Source organism: Corapipo altera, unplaced genomic scaffold (genome assembly GCF_003945725.1).
Source record: "Corapipo altera isolate COAL_440 unplaced genomic scaffold, ASM394572v1 1, whole genome shotgun sequence".
In the NCBI taxonomy this organism is placed as follows: domain Eukaryota; kingdom Metazoa; phylum Chordata; class Aves; order Passeriformes; family Pipridae; genus Corapipo; species Corapipo altera.
The window spans coordinates 9,320,453-9,345,318 of NW_020884873.1; the positions used below are offsets into that span (position 1 = coordinate 9,320,453).

At 41.1% G+C, this 24,866-nt stretch overlaps 1 protein-coding gene across 5 annotated transcripts in view; it reads right to left on the reverse strand.

Annotated features, from left to right (window-relative positions):
• Positions 1-413: 413 nt before the first annotated feature.
• DGKI (diacylglycerol kinase iota) overlaps positions 414-24,866 on the reverse strand; it is a 207,208-nt gene continuing 182,755 nt past the window's right edge. For 4 of the 5 annotated variants that reach the window (XM_027660011.1, XM_027660001.1, XM_027660005.1 and 1 more), the window contains 5 exons: positions 16,124-16,161; positions 14,465-14,585; positions 6,939-6,975; positions 4,983-5,082; positions 414-4,074 (listed from right to left, as the gene is read on the reverse strand). In XM_027660011.1, coding sequence (XP_027515812.1) covers positions 3,958-4,074; positions 4,983-5,082; positions 6,939-6,975; positions 14,465-14,585; positions 16,124-16,161 — 413 coding nt within the window. In that variant the 3' untranslated portion in view covers positions 414-3,957. Of the gene's footprint in view, positions 4,075-4,982; positions 5,265-6,938; positions 6,976-14,464; positions 14,586-16,123; positions 16,162-24,866 lie in introns of those variants that run through there. The other variant, XM_027660020.1, reaches the window with a different exon arrangement.

Below are 24,866 nucleotides of genomic sequence, written 5' to 3' on the forward strand. Positions count from 1 at the left end.
GACATCTTGAAGTGCTAAAACACAGACAAGCAAGCCATCATGTGAAACGGTGAAAGAGTCACTGGAGTCTGAGGCCTGTTTTGTAACAGATAAAATTTGTCTTGAACCCCTGTTTTACATGAGTAAAACTCAACCTCACACCTCACAGTATTGAGAGATGCCCAGAAAAGTTGTGGATGCTCCACCCCTGGAAGTGTCCAAGGCCAGGTTGGATGGAGCTCTGGGCAACCTGTTTTAGTGGAAGGTGCCTCTGCCCATGTCAGGAGGGTAGAACTGGATGATCTTTCCTTCCAATCCAAGTCGATGATTCTGTTTCACATTAGTGAAAAATGTATGACATCATCATGCCTTGGATAACACATAGAAGATACCTCTACCATTAAAACATGAAATAATAAGAGTAACTGATGCTATTAAATTACAAAAGTAAGTTTATTTTATCAACATTATAAATATTTTCTTTCCCTCCGTTCAACTCCAAAATGAGATAGTAAAACCAGTACAATGGAACAATTCAGGAGCTCCTCAGCTCTACTAAAAAAGTTCCCCTTAATAACAAATTAAAATGGAAAATCACATTTTGTCAGTCCAGCAATGTCAGTAGCTGAGCATCCCTAGGTACTTTGTCATTCAAATGGCACAATTTTAAGTGTGTGTGTATATGTGTGTGTGCTTCTATATATATGTATACTGATGTTTATAAATCTACATATATATAGTAATACACACACACTTATAGACACGGCAACTGAACAGACACTTTTAGTAATCAAAATGCTTTACATATAATTTAAGTGGATTCCCAGCTGCACACTGAAATTTGGGCCCTGCACAGTGCAGGCACAACTACACTGGATAAATCTAGAGCCCAAGTGCTCCAGAGATTCGATACATAGGTCACCATTGACTGCTACAGAGTCTGCCTTCTTCTGGTGGCTGTCCAAAATTGAGAATCCCATCACACTTCAAAAATGGTAAGGAATAATCCTGTAGCATCCTGGTCCCAAACTGCCCTCAGTGAACCAACTTCTGATATTCCTTGCCATTGTAGAAAGCAATATACATGTTCTGTTACCTACAAATACAACACATCACAAGTATCTCGTGCATTATGTGTGCAGCACTTTGGGACAGCTTGAATACTAAAGGCACTACATACAGCCAGTTCCTGTCCTAACTCCAGTGCTGGGAGTGCTTTTATCGTTATCCAGTGCTTTTATCATTATCCAGTGCTTTTATCATATAGGTAACTGTCTTCAGCTGAGCACACGGCATGGGCAGCTTTCCAGAGGCACAATGGGCTCACTCTGATCACATCATCATACTCCAGCTTCCAGGGAAAAAGACAAGCCACAGTCTCTCATGTGCTCTGAGTTCCTCCGAGCAGCCCAAATGGCACAAAATTGCTCAAGAAACCTGCACATCCTGACAAGCTGCTCCAGAGCCAGCCACAGCCGCAACCACCTCCCAGGCACTAGGGACAGCCTGACAAGGGGAGGACCACTGGGGACAGAGAGGGACCAGACCCAGCTCCCTTATCATAATTCACATGTGGCCTCTGGAAGCTACCTGTGATTAAAGCAAGCCTTTACTGCTCCACCTGTTTCATGGGACTAAGGGACCAGGGAGCTGTCACAGGGTCAGTGACCACACTCTGCTCAGGCACCAGACTGGCCCCAGCACAGGACAGAGTTAAGCTCCTGGTGTCATTGAAGCTTAATCCGTTTCTCACATCAGTAAAACAAAGCAAAAAATTGATAGAAACATAATTCTTATTATCATCCAATATATAGAAATATTACAGTAATGTCTTTTCTCACTGCTGGGAAATGATGCAAGGCTTACCATGAAACCACAGCGTGAGAATGTTCCTTGTGGAAATTTCACATACCACACCAAAATTATATTCTGATTTTTTATTTTAACAGATGCCAAATTCTGTTCTAATATATACACATACTGACCTTCTCCACAAGCCCCTGGATGACTACCAAGAGAAGGAATTTGGCTTTCATATTTTATTTTTTAAACGAGAAAGACAGAAAATAAGACAAAATACATTTCATGTCACCATTGACCTATAGATTACAAATATATATATAGTTTCCTTCCAGAGGAAGAAATACTACGGAAATATTTTGCTCATATCAAATGAACCTTTGAAAACAGAAAAAAAATTAAAAGTATATTTTTCAGCTCCTCCCTCTCTACCATAACAATCACTTGTTTGAAAAAAAAAAAAAAAAGAAAAGAAAAAGAAAAAGAACATAAATACAATTAATTTCCTCCACCTCTAGTAAGGAAGAAAAACTTATCTGGATAATGACCTGAGTTATTTTCATGGTTTCCAAATGTATGTAATCCTGATGATCATCATCTACCAGAGAGCTACACCTAGCAAGGCATATAAAAGCAAACACTGGTGGATCCTTCAAAACAAACAACAAAGCAAAACTCAAAAATGTATTATAAGAATTATGCCAAAACTCAGTCATTAATGTCTTCATGGGAACTGGTCAGACAAAGTAGAAATGGAAGCTCTGTTATTTCTGGCAGCTGAGATATCTGCAGCAATTGGAAACCCAAAGGTGGAACATTTTGTTTATGCTTGTATGTATGTGTGTTTGCTTTCTCTTCCTTTATGGTTACAAGACAGAGAACAGACAAGTAGTGAAGACACAGCAGGCCTTTACAGTGGCTAAGCTTTACATTTTCGAGCCTATAGTGGGTAATGAGGCAAGGAGCTGCTGCTTGTCCTTCTCCAGTGGGACAGACTCCCTGAAACTTTGTTCCCTTGAAGAATCAGATAGTTTACAGGTTCAGTCAAAGAAGGTTTTTCTATTCCAGATGCGACTGGGCCAGTGCCCATTTGTTTGCTGGCAGCAGTAAGGCTGATTGCTGATGTTCTAGGCCTCCTTCCTATCTCTGGCTGTAATGCAAAGGGCACTAGGTCCATATATCTGTCCATCAGAACTCCCTCAGTATTGCACAAATCTATCTCCAGTGTAAAACCCATGTTTTCAAGAGTAAAGAACCACTATCAGCTTTTAGGAAGGCCTGAAACCTGAGCAGAACTGGATCAGTCACTACACACACACAAAAGTAATATGAGAAACCTTACTGGTAACTTTCTGCTCTGCCATTCGACACGGTATATCCCATATAACTCCTTCCCATACAAATTACTGTATCGTGAGGCTACCATAACCACATACCCAGCAACAATAAGGTTAGGTTTTGTCACTGTTGTAAATCTAATTGTGCCCCACACCCTAGGAAACAAGGTAACAGACAGCATCCTCTCCTAAAGCAAGGAAACTCCATGGTGACAGGGTACTGAGGATGCAGTTTTTGAGAGGATGGCAAGGGAGGGAGTGTAGCTGGTAAAAACACTGGACTTTTCCTAAGGGCATCCAGAGCTCCTCAAATATTTTGCTACTGCCTGACCATTTGTGAAGAAAACACAGAGATAACAGGTACTATTTAATTTATGAGAAGTGGGGGGAACAGGAGAATAAAAGGAACGCAGGAAATTGTAAAGATGGAGGAGGGCCTCACTGGGTGCTTTAATGTCCCAGTTAGTTTGGAGTTTTGTTCCCCCACACCCTCTTAAGTCTTTCCTTTTTTTTTTCCTTCCTTATTTTTTTAAAATAAATTGTATAGATGAACATGGGAGAAGTTCATGCTACTTGCTGGAAGCAATAATGGTAAATTTCCACGGCCCATGGATTCCACAGACCTTAAAGTGTCCCACCTCATCTATCATGGGCTAACTTAGGGAACCTAACCATTCCGTGGCAAGACTCAGTAGCCCTTAGAAACTGGTGGCATGTCCTCAGGTATTTTCCGCTAGAGTGAGAGACACGTTGATTCCATCAGCTTCTTTCTCACAAGACGCCTGAGTGCCTCAGGTGAAGCCTCGAGACTTCCAAGGATCCTCTTCGACATTTTCAGACATCAGACTGCTGTCTCTAGATCTTCGTGGGTAACCATTTGGTAGTTTTGTCGACTCTCCAGGTAGGAAGCCAGATCCGGATCACCAGCTTGCTGAGCCCTGTCACGAGGGGTCTTACCCTAGAATAAGAAACAGGAAGAGAAAATCTTGTGCTAATGTATTTAGAAGAACAGATGATTCCTGGGCAGAAGAAGATTAACAAGTCAGAAGCCACTTGTCTGGATTTCAGCTGTTTCAGAAAGCTTTTTCCAATGTACAGTACTGTCATCTGAAAAAGAGATCACAGAATCATAGAGGATATCTCTTCCACTTATGGGCTACCCTATACAGCATAGCATGGTGGGAATTGTTTTTGAATGTCTTGCTACAGCACAGATGCTTCTGATTCTAGAACCCAGAGAACCAACCCACTCTCAACTGCTGACCACAGGATGTTTATGCTCAGAAATTCCAGAGGCAGCTTCTGGACCATGTTCCTAAGCAATCAAATTGTTTCAATGACAGAATATTCCTCGGCTTTAATTTTGCCCAGACTTCTTTCTCAATCAAGCTTACACCAAGAGAGGGTTGTGGTTAGTGTCCCATCAGTGAGCACAGGGGCAAGCCAGGGCAAAAGCAAACAGATAGCCATCCTCACAAAGCAAGTCAGCCACAATAATCAAGCCTCACAGAAGCTATGCAATCTGAAATCAAGGCTCCTGCAGGTGGTCCTTGCCCACAGGCCTCTCTTTTGACCACACAGGAGGAGGATACTGCTGTGCCATGGAGATGTCTCATTCATACCCAATGCACCGAATAGTTTGAGGCCAGGCTCTCACTATGGTGATGATGACCCGTGTTGGGGACTGAACTGAAGTCTCTCGTACTTGTTTAAATCAATACAGTTTTCTATATAAAAATGGCTTGTTTAAAAAGAGCTGCTCTTGGTCCACACAAGGAAGCCTCAATCATGCAAACAGCAGGGATGGATGCTGATTGGTCTCGCTTGGCTGCAGTATTTTATAAGTGGTTGACGGAGCTGGGTTACCTTGGAGTCTGTCTTTCTCAGAGAGGCTCCCGCATCCACCAGGAGCTGGCAGACGGCGCGGTGGCGCTGGCAGGCTGCCTTATGTAATGCTGTCTCACCCCTAGACCAAAGTACAGAAACCAGCAGTGAGACACATCACACCAATGTACATTTACGAAGTATGAGGTGCAGAGGATAGACACAGAAGGATGCTGCATTTCTGCGAGGTTCCCTCTTGCTGGCAGAGGTAGGCTTGGGCACTCTCTCCCTTAGCATCTACATCCTTTGACTCAGTAGGAAACCCTGCAATGCACAAATAGCAGACGAAGAACTCTGAGGGGTGGGAAAGAAACATGCACAGATTTTAAGTATTCAAAGGACGGAACGTCACATTCCCATCCAAATGCCAGTTCTGCTAACTGCTGCAGAGGTAAACTAGCTCCCTTCTTACTTCACAGCAGGCAAAATAGCAACAGTGTTTGTTTCTTCCTGCAATTTGTTTCCTCAACCTCATTCTCTGACTCATCCTAGAAAAATCTTGCCCATCAAAGCTAAGACTGGTGCACTTGCTGCCCTGGTTCTGATACCCTGCTCTCTTGGGTGTATGAGAGCAAGAGCTGTGTTTTTGTTTTCTACTGCTGGACTGGTGAGCTACTAGGAAAGCCTGAACACAGGCTTTTCAAAAGAGAACACTGCGTAGTGGGAGCACATTTATTGCTGAGCCCCTCACTCAGACTAGAGCTACATGTAAGAGGATTCTGAGATTGACTATAGTGCTGAGAGTAAAGAAATCTATCTAGATTTGCCTAGGAAGAGGAGGAAAATATGCTTTGAGTGCATTGAAAAGGTGTCCTTAATACTAATATCCAACATGTAGGGCCATTACAAAATGACAAAAAATGCATGTAGTAGGACAAATCTTTCACCTACCTACTCAGAGAATGCACAAAGGAATTTAAGCCCCGGTCCATGACAGGGGAAGCTGAAATATTAATAGGCAGCCCTGCAAGAAATCTGCCCCTGCTGCAGGAGAACTGGAATCAGAATGGGATACTACCTGATTTCCCCCTGAGGATCAAAAGACAAATTCATACTGCCAGTTACAGCTTGAACCTTCCCTTTTCAAGAGTTAGCAGCAGAGGGACCTTTATAAAGGGAAGACCTTGTAGCCATGTTCACTATCACTTTGTTTCAGTGGTTGTGCTACGCTACTGGGTGAAAAGAAACATCCAGACACCATCACCTCTGGACTTCACACATGCACCTTGTGCACAAGGTGTTCTCTGTTAGCAGAGGAGGGTAGTGTGGGATGAGGAATGATAGGCTTAATACCTATGAGAAAGATGGCTTTTGCTTCCCATATATTCCATACACTTTCCAGGATTATTCCTGATTCCCTTGCAAACTTCAATTATACAACAAGATTTACAGCAGCTGGGAACTGGAAAGGAAAGTAATTTTTTTGTTTAGTTTTGGATTCGGGGAGTTGTTTTATATAAGAACAGAGGTGACTGATGATTTAACTACCTGATGGAAACCTTCAATTGCACAGGTTGTGGCCACCTGGGAGAACCAAGGCAGAGCACCCTGGATGAATCAAGAAGGGACTGAAGAAGAGGTGTAGAACAAGAAAAGTAATTTCCTGAGTTCTAGAATTTACTCTTAAGGTTGTTCCCTTAGTAGCTGGATGCCAGAAACATCAAAACACAATGTTGGACTTCAATTCCTCTAGAAAGATTAAGGAAGCATGGGAAGCAATAGAGAGGAAGTACTTTATGAAGTCCAAGAAACATTTATTCTAGACCAGGAAGCCACATATGATCTGGTTGATGTTTGTGTTTAGGGGGACTTCTGTCTGCTTGTTTGTTTTTGAAGAGCTGTGCCATTTTACAAGCTTTTTTGGTTTAAAAATTTGCACTTGAAAACCAAGGGAAGTCTGCTATTCTAACACACATAATGTGAGTAGGTTGTACTTACGTTTCACTGTCTGTCATGTCCAGTAATTCAGATGGACCTGCAAAAGACAGTCGGGTATGTCATATAGCATTTGTCTGCATGACTAGAAGACTATGTCTACCAGGAGAAGATTCCCAGTACAAATACGTAAAAGCAGCCAACTGAAAGCTCAACTTGCACAAGTATTTCACATTTCAATGTACTATTTGCTTGTGAGAGCTGTTGCACTAGCAAAATTCTGAATGCACAGTCACTGCTGGAGTGTCAGCACCAGGGAGTATTAGCCTCTAAATTATACTGAGAATGAATATTCATGGGGTTTATTTTCTCACTCTTCACCTTGCTCAATTAAGTGGTTCACATAAGCACAGTGCATTGAAAATGCTGACATATTGGAAACCCTGATATATTGCAAGTTAAAATCTATTGTTACTACTAGAGGGAAAATGTCATTAGGAAGTTGAAATTAGCCAAATTCCATCCTGAATGACATCCTTGTGCTACTCCGTTTAATAGCGTTATACAAAATGTAGATCAGGGTGGAATATTCCCAGCAGTCTTTATATTGATATGTAAATCCTGTACTCAACTGGTTAGCAATGATCGGGAAAGTAAGATTAAGAAAAACATAAAAAATTTTTTTTAAGTGGAAAAAAAATAACACATTTATGTTTATGTTCTTTTGTTCTTGATATTCAGTATAGGCAGATATTTATAGCAGCAAATTCCATCACTGAATTACAGTGATACAGAAAGACTAGGATCTGGATAGCATTTGAAACAAGAAAAACTTTTTCCTTTGCAGTCTATTGTATCATTCTTCTCTCCACTGTTCTGGAGTACAGTGCCAGATGGTTATGGGGCAGTTAGCAAGGGAAATAGGGAAACTTTACAGTATTTTTCCTTCCTATACACGAATATTTCCCTTCAGCACACTTTGAAATTCAAGAGTCCTCAAGAGCTTACAGCAAATCTCACCTGAAACTGAGGAATTTCACACTACTTGCTTACAAAGGCCTACACACAACCTCCCTACACTCCTTTCACTCTGAGTGTGTGTCAAAACGTATCAGTGCAGCCGGTCTTCACCTCACTGCTTTTACAATGTTCACATGCTGTATCACTGGGGCCTCCTGGAGCTGCAGGTAACTCCTTCACTTCTGTCATAATGGGAAAGGGGTGGTGGTTTAGTCCCCAGTACAGAGGGCATTGTATACCATTGCATATCCATCTTGACAGTTCTCCAAGCTCATTAGCCACTGTTGATTTTTAATGCAAAGCACCCTTACTGTGCCACCACACAGCTCATCTCCACACTTGGTGGTTATGTGTTCCCTCCTGCCTATCAAAAAGAAGAATCACTCACGACCGCTAAGCTCCCATAAGCGTGAAGAAGGGTAGAAGGGGCTAAGCAGGGCCTCTCATGGAGAGGAAAGAAAGGTAATGCCTGAGAAACGAAAAAGAATATTTAAAAAGCACATATGAAGAAAAGGACTCCTTTCCCATGCAAAAATCATGTTCTCTCAAAAATAGAGGTAATTCCCCTTTGCTTTATGCAATGACACATCCAGTGATAGGTAAGCAGGAATGGATTGCAGTGAGTTAGAAAAGACACACTGTCAATATTATTTCTGTTCATGGGTGGAGCAAGGAAGGTTGTGTTGCTAAGGTGGAACAGGGTGACTGGGCTGGCTGCATGGGCCATAGAGGTACCTGCTCAGAAAAGAGGAAAAAGGTGTTACAAGGTTAGGAGGAAGGATGGAGAGAAGTTAGAAGAATATGACTTGAGAGGGAGAAGAAGCTTGGGCAGAGTGGGCCTGGAGAGATAGGAAGCCAAGGGTAAAGGAAAACTGGTCTGGAGCAGGAAGAAGCAACAGGGCTGAGACAGAGATGCTGAGTGCTGAGGACTGAGAGGGCAGCCTGTGAGTAGAGACCTGAGGAGATGACAGGTACATTCTGCCTAAGTGGAAAGGATGTTCTCCTGTATACTGTCTCAAATTAAGCATTTCATGGGAGAGCCCTGACTCCACCTGAGTTATGCATAAGGGCCAGATACTGAGATTAATCAATAAGGGCCAGATACTGAGATTAATCAATTAGCTGCACAACAGGATAGCAGGATTCATTAATTTCATTCTCTCTGGCCTATCTCTGAAGCTGGAATGACCCAACTCACACACAGCCTGGGCTGTGGCCTTTACTTCTTCATTTTATTTTCACTTGTGCTTCTCTTAAACCATCTCACGCCCTCCTCTTAAATCCCTTTCCCCTCTCTTTTGGACCTCATTTTTATATCAGTCTCCCTGGCGCTGCCAACCGACCATTCCAAATCCCCCTCTGCCCCGGGACAAAAGCTGCACAGATGTGGGAAGGGCTGGCACTGGGAAAGCTAAGGCACTGTCATCCTGACCCAGCAGGGAGGCGGCTGTTTTACTGGGACAAGAGGCAGAGAAAGAAAAGGGGACCAAGGCTCAGAGAGAGAGAGGACAAAATAACCCAATAGAAATCCGGAAGGGAAATGCATGAGTGAGATTTCTATCAAGGAAAACAGCAGGGGGGGAAATAAAAACAAAAGATAGAAATGTGTGGAGAGGTGGAGGGAGGAAAAAAAGAGAGAGAGAAAGAGAGACTGGGGGGCTGAAGAATGGCAGGATGGGGACGGGGGGCTGGGGGGGGAGAAGTTCACATGAAAGGAGCTGAAAAGCATGACACACCAAGGGGAAGCTCAGCTGAGATCATTCTCTTTCCTTACCATTGCCCCTAGATGGTCTGTGTAGAATTATTAACCTTTTTCCTTCTCTCCTTTTGCCCTCTTTCACTCCACGAAAGCCCTTTACCAGTTTCTCAGGAGGCAAAGCATCCTGAGCTGGGGATGGGAGGAGGGAAGGGAAGGAAACGTTCAAAAGAAGCTGCCCTTTCACTGAGCTCACTACAACAACAAAAAAGAGAGTCTAAATGGCCATATTTTAGAGGCATTTCCGAAATATTCAGAACCTCATATTCTGAAAGGCCTCTGGGCTCCCAGCATACCCCTCTCTGATGGTTGTGGTTACAGCTTCCCAAAGGAAACCCACAGGTACTAACCCTTACCAGTCCCTTGTCCTGTCAGTCCTTCACAGATCTGCGGAAGAAGGGTATTTACTTTAAGTAGTAATTCCAGACGTTATCAGCATTTCTGTGTGTTTATCTGTCAAAACCCTCTTTATCTAATAACTTGACTGAGGCTGTTATGTGGGGGAAAACACTGGATTTGGTTCCTTACCCTCAAAGTGGGAATATTTTTAAAATAACAGTAATCTGGAAATTCAGAACTACTTCAAGCCTTTCCCCAACTCCACATTCTTCTCTTTTACCTGATGTGAAAATTAGGTGTCTGTTTTTTTCTGCCAGTGTCTCTTAGCTCAGAATTTCCACTGTAACATAGAGGATAGTCAGGTTATGGGAGCATTCCTTCCACCCTAACTCTCTCTCTGCCTTGTTGCCCTAAAATATGGTAAACTTGCAAATGAAATCAGACTATTTTATACCTTGTGCCCTCTAGAAAGACTAACTTTTTTCTGCTTAGGCCCCTCACAAATGACAACTACCCTAAAACACTCTACAAATCTAGACATACTAACAAATGTCATACAAACTCACTCTCATTCAGTGTTGCTTTCTGATGACTATTCAAGCTTTGTCCCCAACATACATCTCTGTCATGGTAAAATCTGCTTTCCAAAAGCCACCTTAGGAACTCCTAAATCTGGTCAGGATGCAAATCTGAACTCACTGATGACTCTTAACTCTGGACTTTGTAGTGCTAAGATTAACAAAATCATCATCTTTTTTTACCAGAGGATGATTTCTAATGGAACAAGGACATTGAGGTTTGAGCACATAAAAATGTTTAGGACAAGATGCTCTACACACTGACTGTTGCATCAGAAGTTCCCACCACAAACTCCTAAGGCAACTGTAAACATCTGCCCTCTCTTCTGTTTAAAATTAAAATAACCCAGATGAATTATAGAATTCTTGTTTGTCTTTTGAACTTCTAGAAAAGAGGAGAAGACAAGGACAAGGCAAATGGAATTACTCATATAATGTTTAGAAATTATAAATTTTTCACAACTGTCAGATAAAGACTGCAAGCCAAGTACAAATACAGATGATGATTTAGGAGGCCCCTTCTCTAATGGAATGTCTTAAGCCTTCCTCAATTCTGTTTGTGCTAAGCAAGTAAGCAGTTAGCTCTTCTCTAATGTGTATGCACTAGGATGTGCTGCAGTTGCTGACTGCAGCAATAAGCAGCTATGGTTCTAATACCTACCAAGTTTGGCCCTCTGTTTCTAGCTAAGCATTTCTTAGCTCAGCTACAGACGAGTCTTTAAGGCTGACCCTCCTACTAAAAGCAAAAGACTCCTGATTCAGGAAGTCAATCTTGAACAACTGATAGTCTGCATATCTGCCCTTCCTGCACAGGGAATAGAGAGAAATTGTTTTGCTGGGGCAACAGCCAACACAACTCTTACTGCAGCAATAAGCAGCTGTCGTCCTGACACCTACTACATTGGTGCTTCAGCTGCTATTCCAGGCTTGTGCTGGTCCACTGCTAAGTATCTGGCAATACTGCACAGCAGTCTCCTTCTGTGACTCATCTCTGCTATTTCTAATTTAAGATAGGCTATTTTCCTCCCTTAACATCTGAAATCATTCTGATCGTGATCACAGAATAACCTTTCATATTAATGTACCCTGCATGTTTGTAGAAAGCAGAAAGCCATCTCCACAAAGGACAGCCTCAGCATCATTATACCATTTTCCTCCTCCATAATCCTAGTTCTATGGGTCCCACTCCTGTATCGCGTTTGATTCACCCCACCATTTTCAAACTAGGCAGTTAAAATTCCTCATGCAGGGGTTTTTGCCTTGTTTTGTTGCTGCTGTTTTTTTAGAGATATTCAGAAGATTTTTTTCCCTGTGTGGTTAATAACATATTTTCTGTGCTGTGTGCTTGAGGGTATTTTACAGTGCAACTCCTATTAACATTAACTATCTCCAGCCGGGTATGGGAAGCAGACACACTACAGAGGAAGTGCAGCTGGGCAGAGGCAATTGCCAGAACAGGAGTAAGGCTTATTTTTATGAAGGGTGGATATCGGCAGAAATGAGAAGCTAGATACAGGGAAAGCCTCAGATATGAGTAGTGTTGGATCAGGTCGTGCACAGTAATTAATGTTGAGAAGATGCCAGGTGCCAGAGAATGCAAAGAAAACAAGGACATTATGATGATGATGATTCAGCAAGAGTGCTCATTTGTGACTGGGAAGTGCCCAGGGTAGAAATGAATTTCATTAATTGCTTGGTGGGAGAAGAGAGGAGGCCTCTATTAGGGCATTGTCCCATGCACCCTCTGATCCCTGGAGAATGTTAAACAAACAATGCATTTGGAGAAGCCCAGAGGACATATGTCTGGAAAGCTGCAAAAGCTTCCTGCCATCCTTGGGGATAAAAGGGGGAGAGAAGAACTGAGTTGACATTTGCTCAGCCTTCTGATTTGTCTTTGTCTAACAGTCCGTAATCCCTCACATTTCTCTATTTACTTCAAAAATTCCCAAGGATTCCCTGCTTACATCCTTACCAGCTAAATGATCTCATTTTAAACCTCCACCAAAAGAACAGTAACTGAGTCAGACTTTGACTAAGTTAAGGTATATGTGTCTAAGAAAAATCCTGGAGGGGTATCTATGACAGTGAACTGGCATAGGTCATGTGCAGGGTGAAAAGAGACCAGGGCCAGTAAGAAAATAAAGCAAAATTATGCTTGCCTACAGAATTCAGTGGCATATATATGCACTGTGACTAATGAGATAATCCAGAGCAGTTAAATAGGAGGTAGAGTTAGCACTGGTAAGGCTTGTTAGAACTGATGAGAAAATTAGCCATTGTTTGGATACAAGGCCAACCGCACATAAAAGAGTAAAAGAGCAATTCAGCCCCCTCAGTCAGATATTTGAGGCACAATTCAGTTGCTCACACACAGATATTTTGTGCAATTTGATATACCTATGGTCAAGCCTTGTGATGCATTTGGAATGACAGGGATGCCTGCTTGGGCTTCGGCTGCCAGTCCAGCTTGGTCCTCCTCTAGGCCTCATGTGACATCTTGTAGACTCATGCAAATGCCCTGGATATCCAAGGGCAAATGATATGAGACATTTATGTTTATCTAAATAAATAAGGTGCACAGGTAACTGTCACCTGAATCACTTGCTGGACTCCAATGACTGCCTCGACCGGGATCTCTCTTGAGTTAGTCATGCAAGAAGTCTGCTAATAAGGATTTCCTCCTCACTTCCATCTGCCACTGAAGGAGGACAAGTTTCCTCTAGTACCTTTGTCATACAAGAGCAAATGAACTGAGTCACAGATTCCTGTTGGCAGTACAGGAACTTGGACCTATAGACTACCTGACACCTCTATGTAAACACCTAACCTAGGAGACAAGCTGGAACAGATGGATTGTTACTTTTTCCTTTCTTATGAATTGTGCTTTTTTTGTCTCTCTGTACAATTTCTGCAATGGCCTTCGAGCATTAGCTAACACTTATTCCAACTGCCAGAGGCAGTCTCTGTGTTCAGTGCTAACACTGCTGCTGAAACAATGTAGTTGATTTTGACATTTGGAAGCCAAAATAGCCAGTGATATATTGAAGTGGAGTCAGAGACGAGTTACAAGAATGTTTAAAGAACTAGAAAACTTTTCCTACGGTGCAGGAGGCTGATAACTGTGGCTTTAGCTTTATGTGCAGAGCTATGTCTGTGTTACTGTGGAACTCTCCAGCAAAAGGGGAACAAGATTACTGTAGTTCAACAGGCAGAAACTCCTAAACGTGACTGCCTCAGACACAAACAAATTGCTGCATAGCCTGTGTAAGGATGCCTGCAATCCCTGATACTGACAAAGATAAGAAGAGCCGAAACGGAAAAAGGGCAATGACATGATCACAGCCTATGAATATAAAATGGAGACCAGAAATTTTTGCTATTGGTTCATCTTGAATCAATCAGAGACATAATATTGTAAGGTTGTAATGAAAGCTAGGTGAATTCAATTCAGAAATAAGTAAACAGATTCTTGATCAGTGTGTTACTAAATACCGAAATAATAACAATAGCTATATGGCCTCTCCAGCCCTGTAAATGTTTTGATAGAGATTAGATGCTTTCTACAACATATGCTTTAATTGAAAAACAGCTCAGAGGATTGCTGTGACAGAGGTTCTAACTAGAGCATCACACTGCTTCTTCACAGTCCCCCAGCTGATGCAACTGTGAAAACAACATCCTCTTCAAAAGCCATTCTAATTTTTGTTTTCACACTTTATCTGGAGCCATTACTGTCATTGCTGCCACATTCCCAGCCTCCTGCTCATACACGCTGGACATTTTGCTGAGGGAGGCTACAGATGAGTGAGGGCACTTCCAGTTGCATGGTATGGTTTTACCTGACTGACACTTGGCTGAATTACAAGCTCTCTGTGGAGTTGACTACTGTGACTCACCATGTTCCAGGATGTATTTCACAATCTCGCCATTCCCAGTCTTGGCAGCATGGTGCAACAAGGAGCAGCGATCAGGTCCTTGGATTAACAAATTGGCTCCTTTTTTACAGCATTCTATGAACTGGGAAGAAGGAAAAAAAGAGAGAGAGAGAGAAACCACACAAAGGGATAAGTTGGGAGCAAAACAAATATGCAGGTAAATTTCTTTACTGGTTTTCATAGGAGGTCAGTACAAAAAATGGAATAAAATAAAATATTAGTTTTAAGCCAGTTTTTAGGTTCCAGTGTAAAACAACTGAAACTAGAAGTATTGACAATTATATGGGTTAAGAAGAATAGTCTGTATTTCCTAAAATTTGAAACATTGCTACTCTATTGTTGATGAATTATTGCTTGCTATCAGTGCTTGCAATCATACGGTGAAAATGTTGGGATATTTTAAAATGTATGTACTTGATAGAAAATTCTGGCTTCTCTACTGAAGATACCAATTTTTCCTCAGCATAGTAGCCGAACATTTTCTGACAAAATCAGAAAACTCCAACTCAAAAATCCAGAGGAAGGTGAGGTAACCATCCCAGATCTCCATTCTCACTCTCTGCCCAGTGTTCAGGGTTGGCAGAGGGGGAAGCACTATGTGGGGTAAGAATGAGAGCGAAACAGCAATCAGCCAGGTCTCAGAAGTGCTGCAGACTTTGGGGGAGGAGCGGGGGTGGGATTTGTAGTGCAAATAACTGCAGAAAAGGGAGAGAACTGCAACAGTGAGGCATTAATTATGATGCAGGACATCTGACGAAAGGCAAGAAGTTTCCCTGTCAAAGCCAACTCAAGCAAAAACTTTTCAAGAAGTGGGAAGGAGGCAATATTTTTATGACTGCTGGTTGAAGAACTGCTCTCTAGATGCTGCAGCCATAAGGTCTGGGGCAGTGGTGTAGAAGGGGCACATGCAGGCAAAAAGTTGGCCTAACGGCACTGTCATTTTTATAAATGGCTCCAAGCTGGCTTCTCATAGATAAAATTGCAATCATTAATCACAGTCCTCATCCAAATTCGAGGGTATGTTTTCAAATCCTGACTTGGCTACTGAAACATGCAGCCTGATTAGCTGTCTGACATGGGACCTCAGTCTTAGGGAAAAAAACATTTTTGCATGAGTACTTTTTCTCCCAAAACCAACTATACCAAGACACTATGTATTTTGAGAAATCCATCAGATGACAAAACAACCAGATGAGGTTTGTTCTATCTGATCTGGTGGTTGCCTAGGTAGACATTAAATGATCTATCAACTCGAGGGCTTGGCCACCAACCTCACTGGTGTAAAATATCCCTTACTACGTAAGGCTGTGTCAGAACTACCCTGCTGTTCAACATAGTAATTTCCCTGTTAGTAACTGGCACAGTGCTTCATGCAGTGGCTATGAATCCTGAGCTGAAAGGTGCTGTCTAACACCAGATCCTATTCACTCAAATTTCACACCTCACCTGACTGATGTGTTCCCCTAGTATTCAGGGTTTCCTGGAAAGGTTGTAAAATGGCACTTGCCAGCAGTCCCCATAGCAGTCTATTTATATTTTGAGCAGAGGTGTGATAAAATTTACAGTATATCAGACCAGCAAAAACTGAGAATAAGTGGACACTCAGTGCTCTGTACTTACCTTCAGTAGATCACCAGATATGACTGCCTGTAAAAGTGCTGCAAAGACAAATAGAAAACTAATGTCAGACAGAATGCATTATGCATATAGGCTCCCAGCTGAGAACACAGCTCACAGTATGTGTAGGTTAAGAGTGATACCTCAGTCCACTTGCATTCTCATGTACTACCAAACCAATGTAAAACCTCCACTAACACTTATTGGAAAGACAGAAGACTGCCCATGTGACATGAAAGTTGTATGGACATCAAGCCAGCATTTCCAATGCTGTCCTGAAATTGCATGCTTCTATCTAAACTTTTCCCTTGAGACACTTCTGCCCCTTTCAACAGTGTCCACAGGGCTGGCCAAGTCTCTGGCACTTGAGCCATCACTGAAGATATCAATGATATCCACACAGAGAACCCGAAAGTAGCTTCAGACCTGTCAGACTCTATCATACTGGTGGTGGAATAGTCAGTCGGTCTCCAATACACTGAGAATCCCAAGTTGCAGATGACTAAGAGAAATTTCTTAATAATTATTTGTATTACAAAAACATTTTGAGATGCCAGCGGGGAGCAAGTCCCCTGGGTTTGGCAGACAGGGTCAAACGCAGAGCAAGAGCCAGTCTTCACCTTTTCAGCCTTGTATTTTAAACAGACACAGAAGGAGAAAGAGACAAAATGGACAAAGGCTCAAAACAAGGTAGGACAGACCCTACTACCCACTACTGTCTGGCCCTGAGCCAGCTAGAAAGAAGAAGGAAGGCAAAAGCCTGGGACTCTGTATTGCCCTGAGAGGCTGTTACAAGCCTAACATTGTGTAGCTATCTCCTTCTTTTTTTCCTCCTTCTATCATGATATATATTGCAGAAAAACAATTATGAATATTCTTTCTGAGAAAGCACTTACATGGTTTGCATCTTAGAAAGCATTAAACATCTGCCTCAGTTCATGCTTTTTCAAGTATGTCTAAGCCCATTTCTATCTTTGAGTCTAGGCAATGCAATCAAATTAAGCATTTGTTCAAGTGCCATCCTTGATAAAGATGCCAAAAGTTCATGTAGGGAGGAACAAGAGGGAAAGAAAACCGTACTATAGCTTTGCCTCTGAAAAATAACACAGAGGAAACTGCACAGTGTGAATTCCATGAGGAGCTTGTTACGCCTTCAGAAATTACAACACATCCAAGCTAAACACTACAGAAGAGGAAGGATGTTCAAAGACAACTCAACAGAAATGCTTTTCTTTGAAAACACGTGAGCTTATATGGTTTTCTGGTCTCAGTAATGCCTCATGCCCTGGCTACGCAGCAGTGGGAAAAGCAAAAACCTAGTCCAGCTAAGTTGTGACTTAGGAAAGCAGTAGCAGCAATTCTTGCAACATTTGATTTAGGGTAGTTTTTCAGTGATCATATGTCCTACAAATCCCCAGGCATCTGTGGGAATGAGGACACACAGATTTTAAGAATGAAAAACAGGAAACACCAGCAAGTAAGAGCTAGAAAATACACGTACATCTTTTCTTCAGTTTGCATTTTCAGTGGTTTACATCCTGCTTTTTTCCTCAATAGTTCTAATACTGGCTCAGTCCAAACTAATAGCAGAGCAGAATTTAACCCTTGTCATTTGTTTGGGTTTTTTTCCCATCAATCTGGTCTTACTGCCACCTTTATTTTGCAGGCTACCGCAGTCTGGACTTGTATAAATATTTTGCTCTCCTCACACATGTGAAAATCAAATGATCTGGTGATACCAGTTATTTATTTCCTTCTACATCCAATTTTTGAAGACATGTATTCCCTGAAGTCACTTCCTAAGAGGCAGGGATATATTTTCCTATGCAAGCCATGCTTAAGATTATAGCTCAAAAAAGCCAGGAGAGAAATCTATGATTCTTCAAAAAGAAAAGCCTGTTGAGATGTGAAAAACCTTCTATGTTGAATATCCATAACCAGAAGTTGGTCTGGTGATAAGGCTATTAGGATAAAGCAGCTCTAAAACACATTCAACATAATTAGACCAATCTTTTCCTCTCTTCCCTAAGCCTCAAATCCAGCAAAGCATTTAGGCAGGTGCTTAGCTTTGAGCTAATTACATTCTTTTCATACCAAGTCTACCTGCACTGTTAAAATTAAGTGCTTTGCTGGAGAAGAATCTATTGCATAAATGAATATATTACAGATCAACAAAACCAGCTGGTATAACAAGAGATTAGACCACACTAAAATAATTCAGTGCTGTAAGCCAAAATGCAGGAAGACGTAGAAGTTTTTGAGTTAGAAATGGAGAAAAGTTCTTTAGAATAGGGAACATGCTTAAATAAACATATGACTATTGCTTAGCACACTAACCCTATAAACTGAAATGGGATTGCTGGGCATATGGAGGAGGAGGGTGAAGATGGCAAAAATCACCTGGTTGTTAAAGAGGTGGTGAAGCAAGCAAGCAGATGGCATTGACAAGAGAGAGCAGACTGAGAAATTGGAGAAAAATGCTGTTAACATGCAACGCCAAGCTAGCTTAAAAATAAAAACATTAAAGTGAGAATTGTTTTATTTCTTCTAAGCAAACTGCACCACTGGTGTAATAAATAAAATTAATTATGCCATTGTTTTATCACATGTAAAATACCTTCTGATCTTAAAGATATCTCAAAAATTGCCTGATTTAATAAATATTTTAATCAAGTCATTATTTTCTCAGCTTCTCCTGAAACAATCATTGGTCATGACTAATAAAAACGTTTTATTACCTTTTATGTTTATTTAGCAAGCAGATTTATTGTTGATGAAAGGTGACTGAAGTGCTCTGTCCATGTAACGAGGAAACGCTCAGTCTGCAGTGGTGCTGCACTCCCCAGGCTGCCTTCTCAGCAAAGCTCAACCCTCTCTGCTGGTACAGCCCCTACTCCATCACTGACCTTTCTGCTGAAACTGCCAGCAAATGTGTCAATCACTGCCCAGGTTGATGGATCTTGACAGAAACAATTACCTGCTAGGATATGGACAGCCAGAAATGCAGGTGATCTATGTAACAGCAGCTTCTGGTTTCCACTGGGTGACTTTTGAGATGAGATTCTAACTACCCCTGTGGGCCAACTTACAAAAGAATCCTCATTAAAAAAACCCAACCAACTAAAAAAAACCCCTAAACAAACAAAAAGGAAAAAAACCCCACCAAAAATCCCCCCACCGAACACAAATAAATAAAAACCAAAACACCATAAAAACACCAACCTCAAAACCAACTCTCTCACACACACACTTGACTTATAAATTAAATATTGAACAGACACAAGTGGATAATGCACTAACAGAAAAAAAAGTCCTGCCAAAAAGGCTGCTAATTGAATTCTGGTAATGCTGCAAGCTAGTGCAGCTCGAGTCAAGGGATAAACAACTCCTAGTACACTCACACATGCTGAAAACAACACTGCTCCTATGGCATGTGCCACTCATCTAATTTCTATGTTAGTGCCCATTACTTCCACTGGAAACAGCTATTTTTATTTCATATTTTAAAAATATAAGTTAATGTCACCGAGTTACAACAAACATTTTTGTTTCCCAGACATAAAATTAACTTATGAAATATCCATTGCCCTCTGGTTCTGCTTATGAAGCCAGCGTCACTAAACCAGTGCTGCAAAATCAGTCACAAAACACTGGCACACAGATAACAAAGGAGTGAGGTATTTGTACCCAGTAACTCCAGAGGCTGCAAGAAGTCTAAGAGGTCTCAGAGGGCTCCTTGGATGCTCAGAAGAGAAAGTACCTCTCCATAGAAAGTAACCTGGTGACTGCTGCAACAGTTCATGTTATGCATCTCCCTCCACAGACTACAGAATCTCCAGAGAAAATGACCTCCAACTTTTCTAAATAAGGAGTCAAACTAAGACAGAGGGGATCTTTCAGAATGGCATGATTCCAGGGGACATGACTGATCACCTTCAAGAAGGATATCAGAACAAGAGGAAAATAGCAAGTCCCCCTTTTAAGGGTTTTCAAGATATGACACTGCTGCCACCAGGCAATGCTCTTGGTCTCAGAAATGTTGTGAGTTCTTTGTATACCATATAGGTGCAGCATGAGAATGACTCATAAATGTAAGGGCTAACAAAGACAGACCCATGACTGCAACACATCAAAACAATACGGCAGGAGGGGGCAGAAGTCACCAACTCCACCTCACTCACTTCAAAAGCCATGAAAATTCTCAGAAGCATCACAAGTAAGGAAAACCTCAAACTACCTCTTCCTATCTGCCCTGCAGAAAAACTTTCTCCTAATCCCAAAGCTCCTGATCATCTCAACACCAAGGAAAGAAGCAGAGCTCATCGCCAGGTTACCATTACACTAGAACTTTGCTGCTAAAACACTTTCAGAAAGAATATGAAGAAAAAAACTATTATAAACCCCCGTAAGTAACATCTCAGAATCTCAAGGTTCTTTGTGTAAAGTAGGTTGACATGGAAGATATTTACGAAGTTAGTTTTATAATCATTAGTGAGTCAGTAAGAGGAGTTGGTCTGCACTGGAAAGAATCTCAAAGAGCAGGACAGTTCTAGTCTGACATCATCAGCAGTACAGGAGTAATGTGCCTTTTTAGATGAGTAAAAGTTATTCATAAATCATAAATATCTTCCAGATTTTATTAGTCAGATTGCACACCTTATCTGGCCCCTTCAGAGCCATATTTGAACCCACTACTGCTGTACCAACTAAGCCACATAGAGTGCTAATAAAAAAGTGAATAAAAATAAAGTGAAGGTCTAAAAATTGTGACTGGAGGGAGCAGAATTACATAAAACTATGTTATAAAGTATAAGTACCACACAAAGGAGTTGTCACATCCATGGCTGATTAAAATGCAGCCTATTTTGGATCTATGAATGAAATGCAGTCTGGGAGCAAAGTATTATTTGTAACAATACATCTTACCATGAGTTAAAAAATATCAGGCTCACAATGCATCTAATCAGAGTATGACAGTGTTTAACCACATGGGAAATTATGGCAGAATTCAACTACCATAACTCAACACTGGTTGGAGGGGTCTTGGACAACCTGATCTAGGGGGTGGCATCCCTGCCCACAGCAGGGGAGTTGGAACTAGGTGATCTTTAAGGTCCCTTTCAACCCAAACCATTCCATGATTCTCTGATCTCAAAGACAATTAGGGCTCATAAAAATCTTTAGCTCTTTCTAAAGGCACAGATAAGAAAGTCGATAATCTGAAGTGATTAGTATCATGTAGAAACCTCATTTAACAGGCAGTGCCTGCAACTGTCCAGCATGTTCTGAAACACAGCTAACACTGATTCTGAAACATCAGCTGAACACTGATTCAGCATTTGGAATTGATACATCATCAGCATTTCAGTGCTGGATCTTTCTTACTGGTTAGAGGCAGCTAATAAAAAATACAGGAGCTTTAGTGTGAGGCCCTCAGAATTTGAGTCTCAGTGTTCACTACCATCTCCCACGAGATTGCTCAGGGGAACTCTTAAGAAATACCTCATGAAATACTGCCTTGCTCAAACCTTGTTGAGCTGATAAAGAAGAAGAAACTATAAGAAATGACATCATCAGATTTTTTGAGAGATATTAAACTTAACTTGGCCTATCATTAGCTTCCAAAACATCTCCAATTCTTTATTGCTGTTTTAGACCTTGTGAAATTCATGGAGTCATGGAGTCAAATTCATGGAGTCAAATTTAAAGTAATTACTGTTTTACACATTGAGAATTTAAAAGCTGACTCTAACTAGAAGAGAGCTTTTACACAGCTGGAGTCTTCTCAGCTGTTAAAGATCAGCATTACAGAAATTATAAGAAAAGAAGCCCTTGTTTTTTATTTTTCACTAGTTTTACAGAAATCAATAATAACTTCTATTTCATCACTCAAAAATGCTCTCAAATGAGTGGAGTCCATATAGAGTATCATTCAAAAATACATTCTTTTCTCTATAAACAACTTGCTTGTAATAGCTTTATGACAAACTGACAGTAACATAACTTACCCAGAATTTTACAGAACTGACTTTTCTACTCTAGCCATGATCTTCAACCTCAGCTTGCAGTTGAAAAGGAGTGGGGGGGCATCATGGGAAATTGGTTTGTGGGCTACTTCCCTTCTGAGAGGACTATGACGAACAAGTACCTAAGATACAGAGCAGCACATTCACTTGATTTTTCTGAAGGGTCTCCCAGCCCCACAGAACAATTTTAAGGATCTATGATAAAGAAAAGTTGCAAATCACTGCATTTGAGGTTTTAAAAATACTTTACCTCTTTTCAGCACTTAATCTGCTTTTAAAGCTACAAAAAGAAAAAACCCTATAAAATACGCGCACCAAACTGTCTACATAACTGAGAAATTAAGTTACAAAATTAATAACATTTTGTTGGAATGACTGAGCTCACAGGTCTTTGATCTACAGACAATCTCAAGTCTCACCAAAGCTGATGATGCTTAAATATTTTGCTTTGAAGATAAGTTGAGTGAAAGGAGCAATTAAATGTTTCTTCATGTACTTTATGCACCTGCAAGTAGTGGAAATAACTAATGAAGTCCATGAAAAAAATTAAACAGAAGTTAAGCCTTGTAGGTTGAAAGGTCTCCTAAATGCTGCGGAAAAAAAAAAAAAAAAAAAAAAAAAAAAAACCCAACTCTTCAAATCAAATTTTCCTCCTGATACAATGAGACAAAGGTCCCTGAATACAAGCCAACAGCTTGGGGCAAAAAAGATGCACCAAGACCCTATATGGGACGCTCACCCTTTCTGAAGCCTGTTATTATAGAAGTGTACACTTTATGGCAAGAAAAAGGCACAAACATTTGTTTCTATCATAAACCATCAAGACTGAATTTTTCCTTATGCACAGGAAAAGTTGTGTTCAGGAAAAAAAAAATCATAGAATCATAGAACTGTTTGAGTTGGAAAGAACCTTTAAAGGCCATATAGTGCAACCCCCTTGCAATGAGCAGGGACATCATCAACTGGATCAGGATGTTTAGAGCCCTGTCCAACCTGACTTTAAATGTTAACAGGGATGGGGCCTCTACCACCTCTCTGGGCAATATGTGTCAATGTTTTACCACACACACACTGTAAAAAATGTATTCCTTATACTGACCCTCTTTTAGTTTAAAGCTATTTGCCCTTGACCTACCACAGCAGGCCCTGCTAAAACGTCTGTCCCCATCTCTTTATAAGCCCCTTCTAAGTATTGTAAGGTCGGAATGATGTCTCCCCAGAGCCTTCTCTCTTCTTCAGGTTGAACAAAATGTCCATTGTCATGAGAATATCCTGCAAATACAGCCCATGTGCTAATGAGAAATCTGACAGAAGAATATTTTCACACAGTTCTTAATCTTTGGCACTGAGCAATCAAACCGAAACATCTTCAGCAAAAAGATGGCAAACAGACCAGGAGAATCAGTCTCAGGTTTCGGTGCTCAAGAAAGAGGCTGCGCTGTAACTACACGAGAGGCATTTTGATGAGGAACTTGATTGCCTGTAAGCCCGAAAAGGGCTCAACTTATAAATGTAATTATAACTTCTAAAGAAACAAAAGTCTCTCGCTAGCCATTTTAGAAACACTGGTCATATATGTCATATATATGAAAGATACATCATATCCTTCCAATATAAAATCAGCCATGAGAAAGAATCCGGTGGTCTACATCTGAAGCAACTGTCTGGCATGGGAATGGGAAAAGGTTCCTGGATCTGCTAGAGGAGTTCTACCTCAGCCCAACGACTGCATAGGAATCATGATGAAAGTATGACGACAAAAAATAAATGTAGTTTAGAAGCTTCCTGCCTACAACACAGTATCTCTTGTGCTGACTAAAGCAAAGACTCATTGATTTTTAATTTTTTTTTTTCCAAAATGTGTCTGTTTGCTGCCACTGTCCACTGTCCTAAAGAAACAAGTGGTAAACAAGATTCCTCTATGGGTTTTCAGATTTGCAAAAGGCTTGGCCTTCTTACAGAATCTGAGGGCAATGGCACCAGTCTATGTAACTCAAAATAGTTTTGCTGTGAGGCTGTATTTCCATGAAAGACAACCAAGTAAAGAGCCTGAGAGATCAAAATGCTCACCCGGGAGACAAAAAAAACCCGATAATGCAGCAACCTGCTGCAACTAAAAGCTCAAAAGCACATCAGCCAAACAGCAGCTGGACACAGACGTCTCATGACCGTTCAGTAAGAGGAATATTATGAAGGCTGTCACACAGTATCTTGAACTAATTCATCTGTACACAAAAACATGCGCATAAGCACACATTCTCCTGTGGTTTGAGAGACACTTTTGAAGTCCACTGGCCCTCCGAATAAGTCATGCCCCAATAACAACTATTTCTAGGATTGCACAAAGTGGTAGAGATCCCTTTTAAATATTTGTGGGTTGTCCTTTACTTACAAAAGCACTTGGATCCTGTGCAGATTCAAAGAACAGAACTGACACAGTTTTGATTGCACCTGTTTGCCTAACTTGAGAATAAGGCAAAAATTTTAACATACAAAAAAATCACCCATTACTTAGATGGCTAGAGATACAGATTATGAACCTTTACCTTTTAAGAATTTTAAATTCAAACAACAGCACCAAGCCACTGTTTAGAGAGGAGGGGGGGGAAGTAAGAATAGTCACACATGCTTGCTGAAGGGAAAGAAAGGCTAAATTCTCACTTACACAGAAGTCCCTTCATACAACTGTGGAAGGATAAAAAGGCTTTCAAAGCAGATGT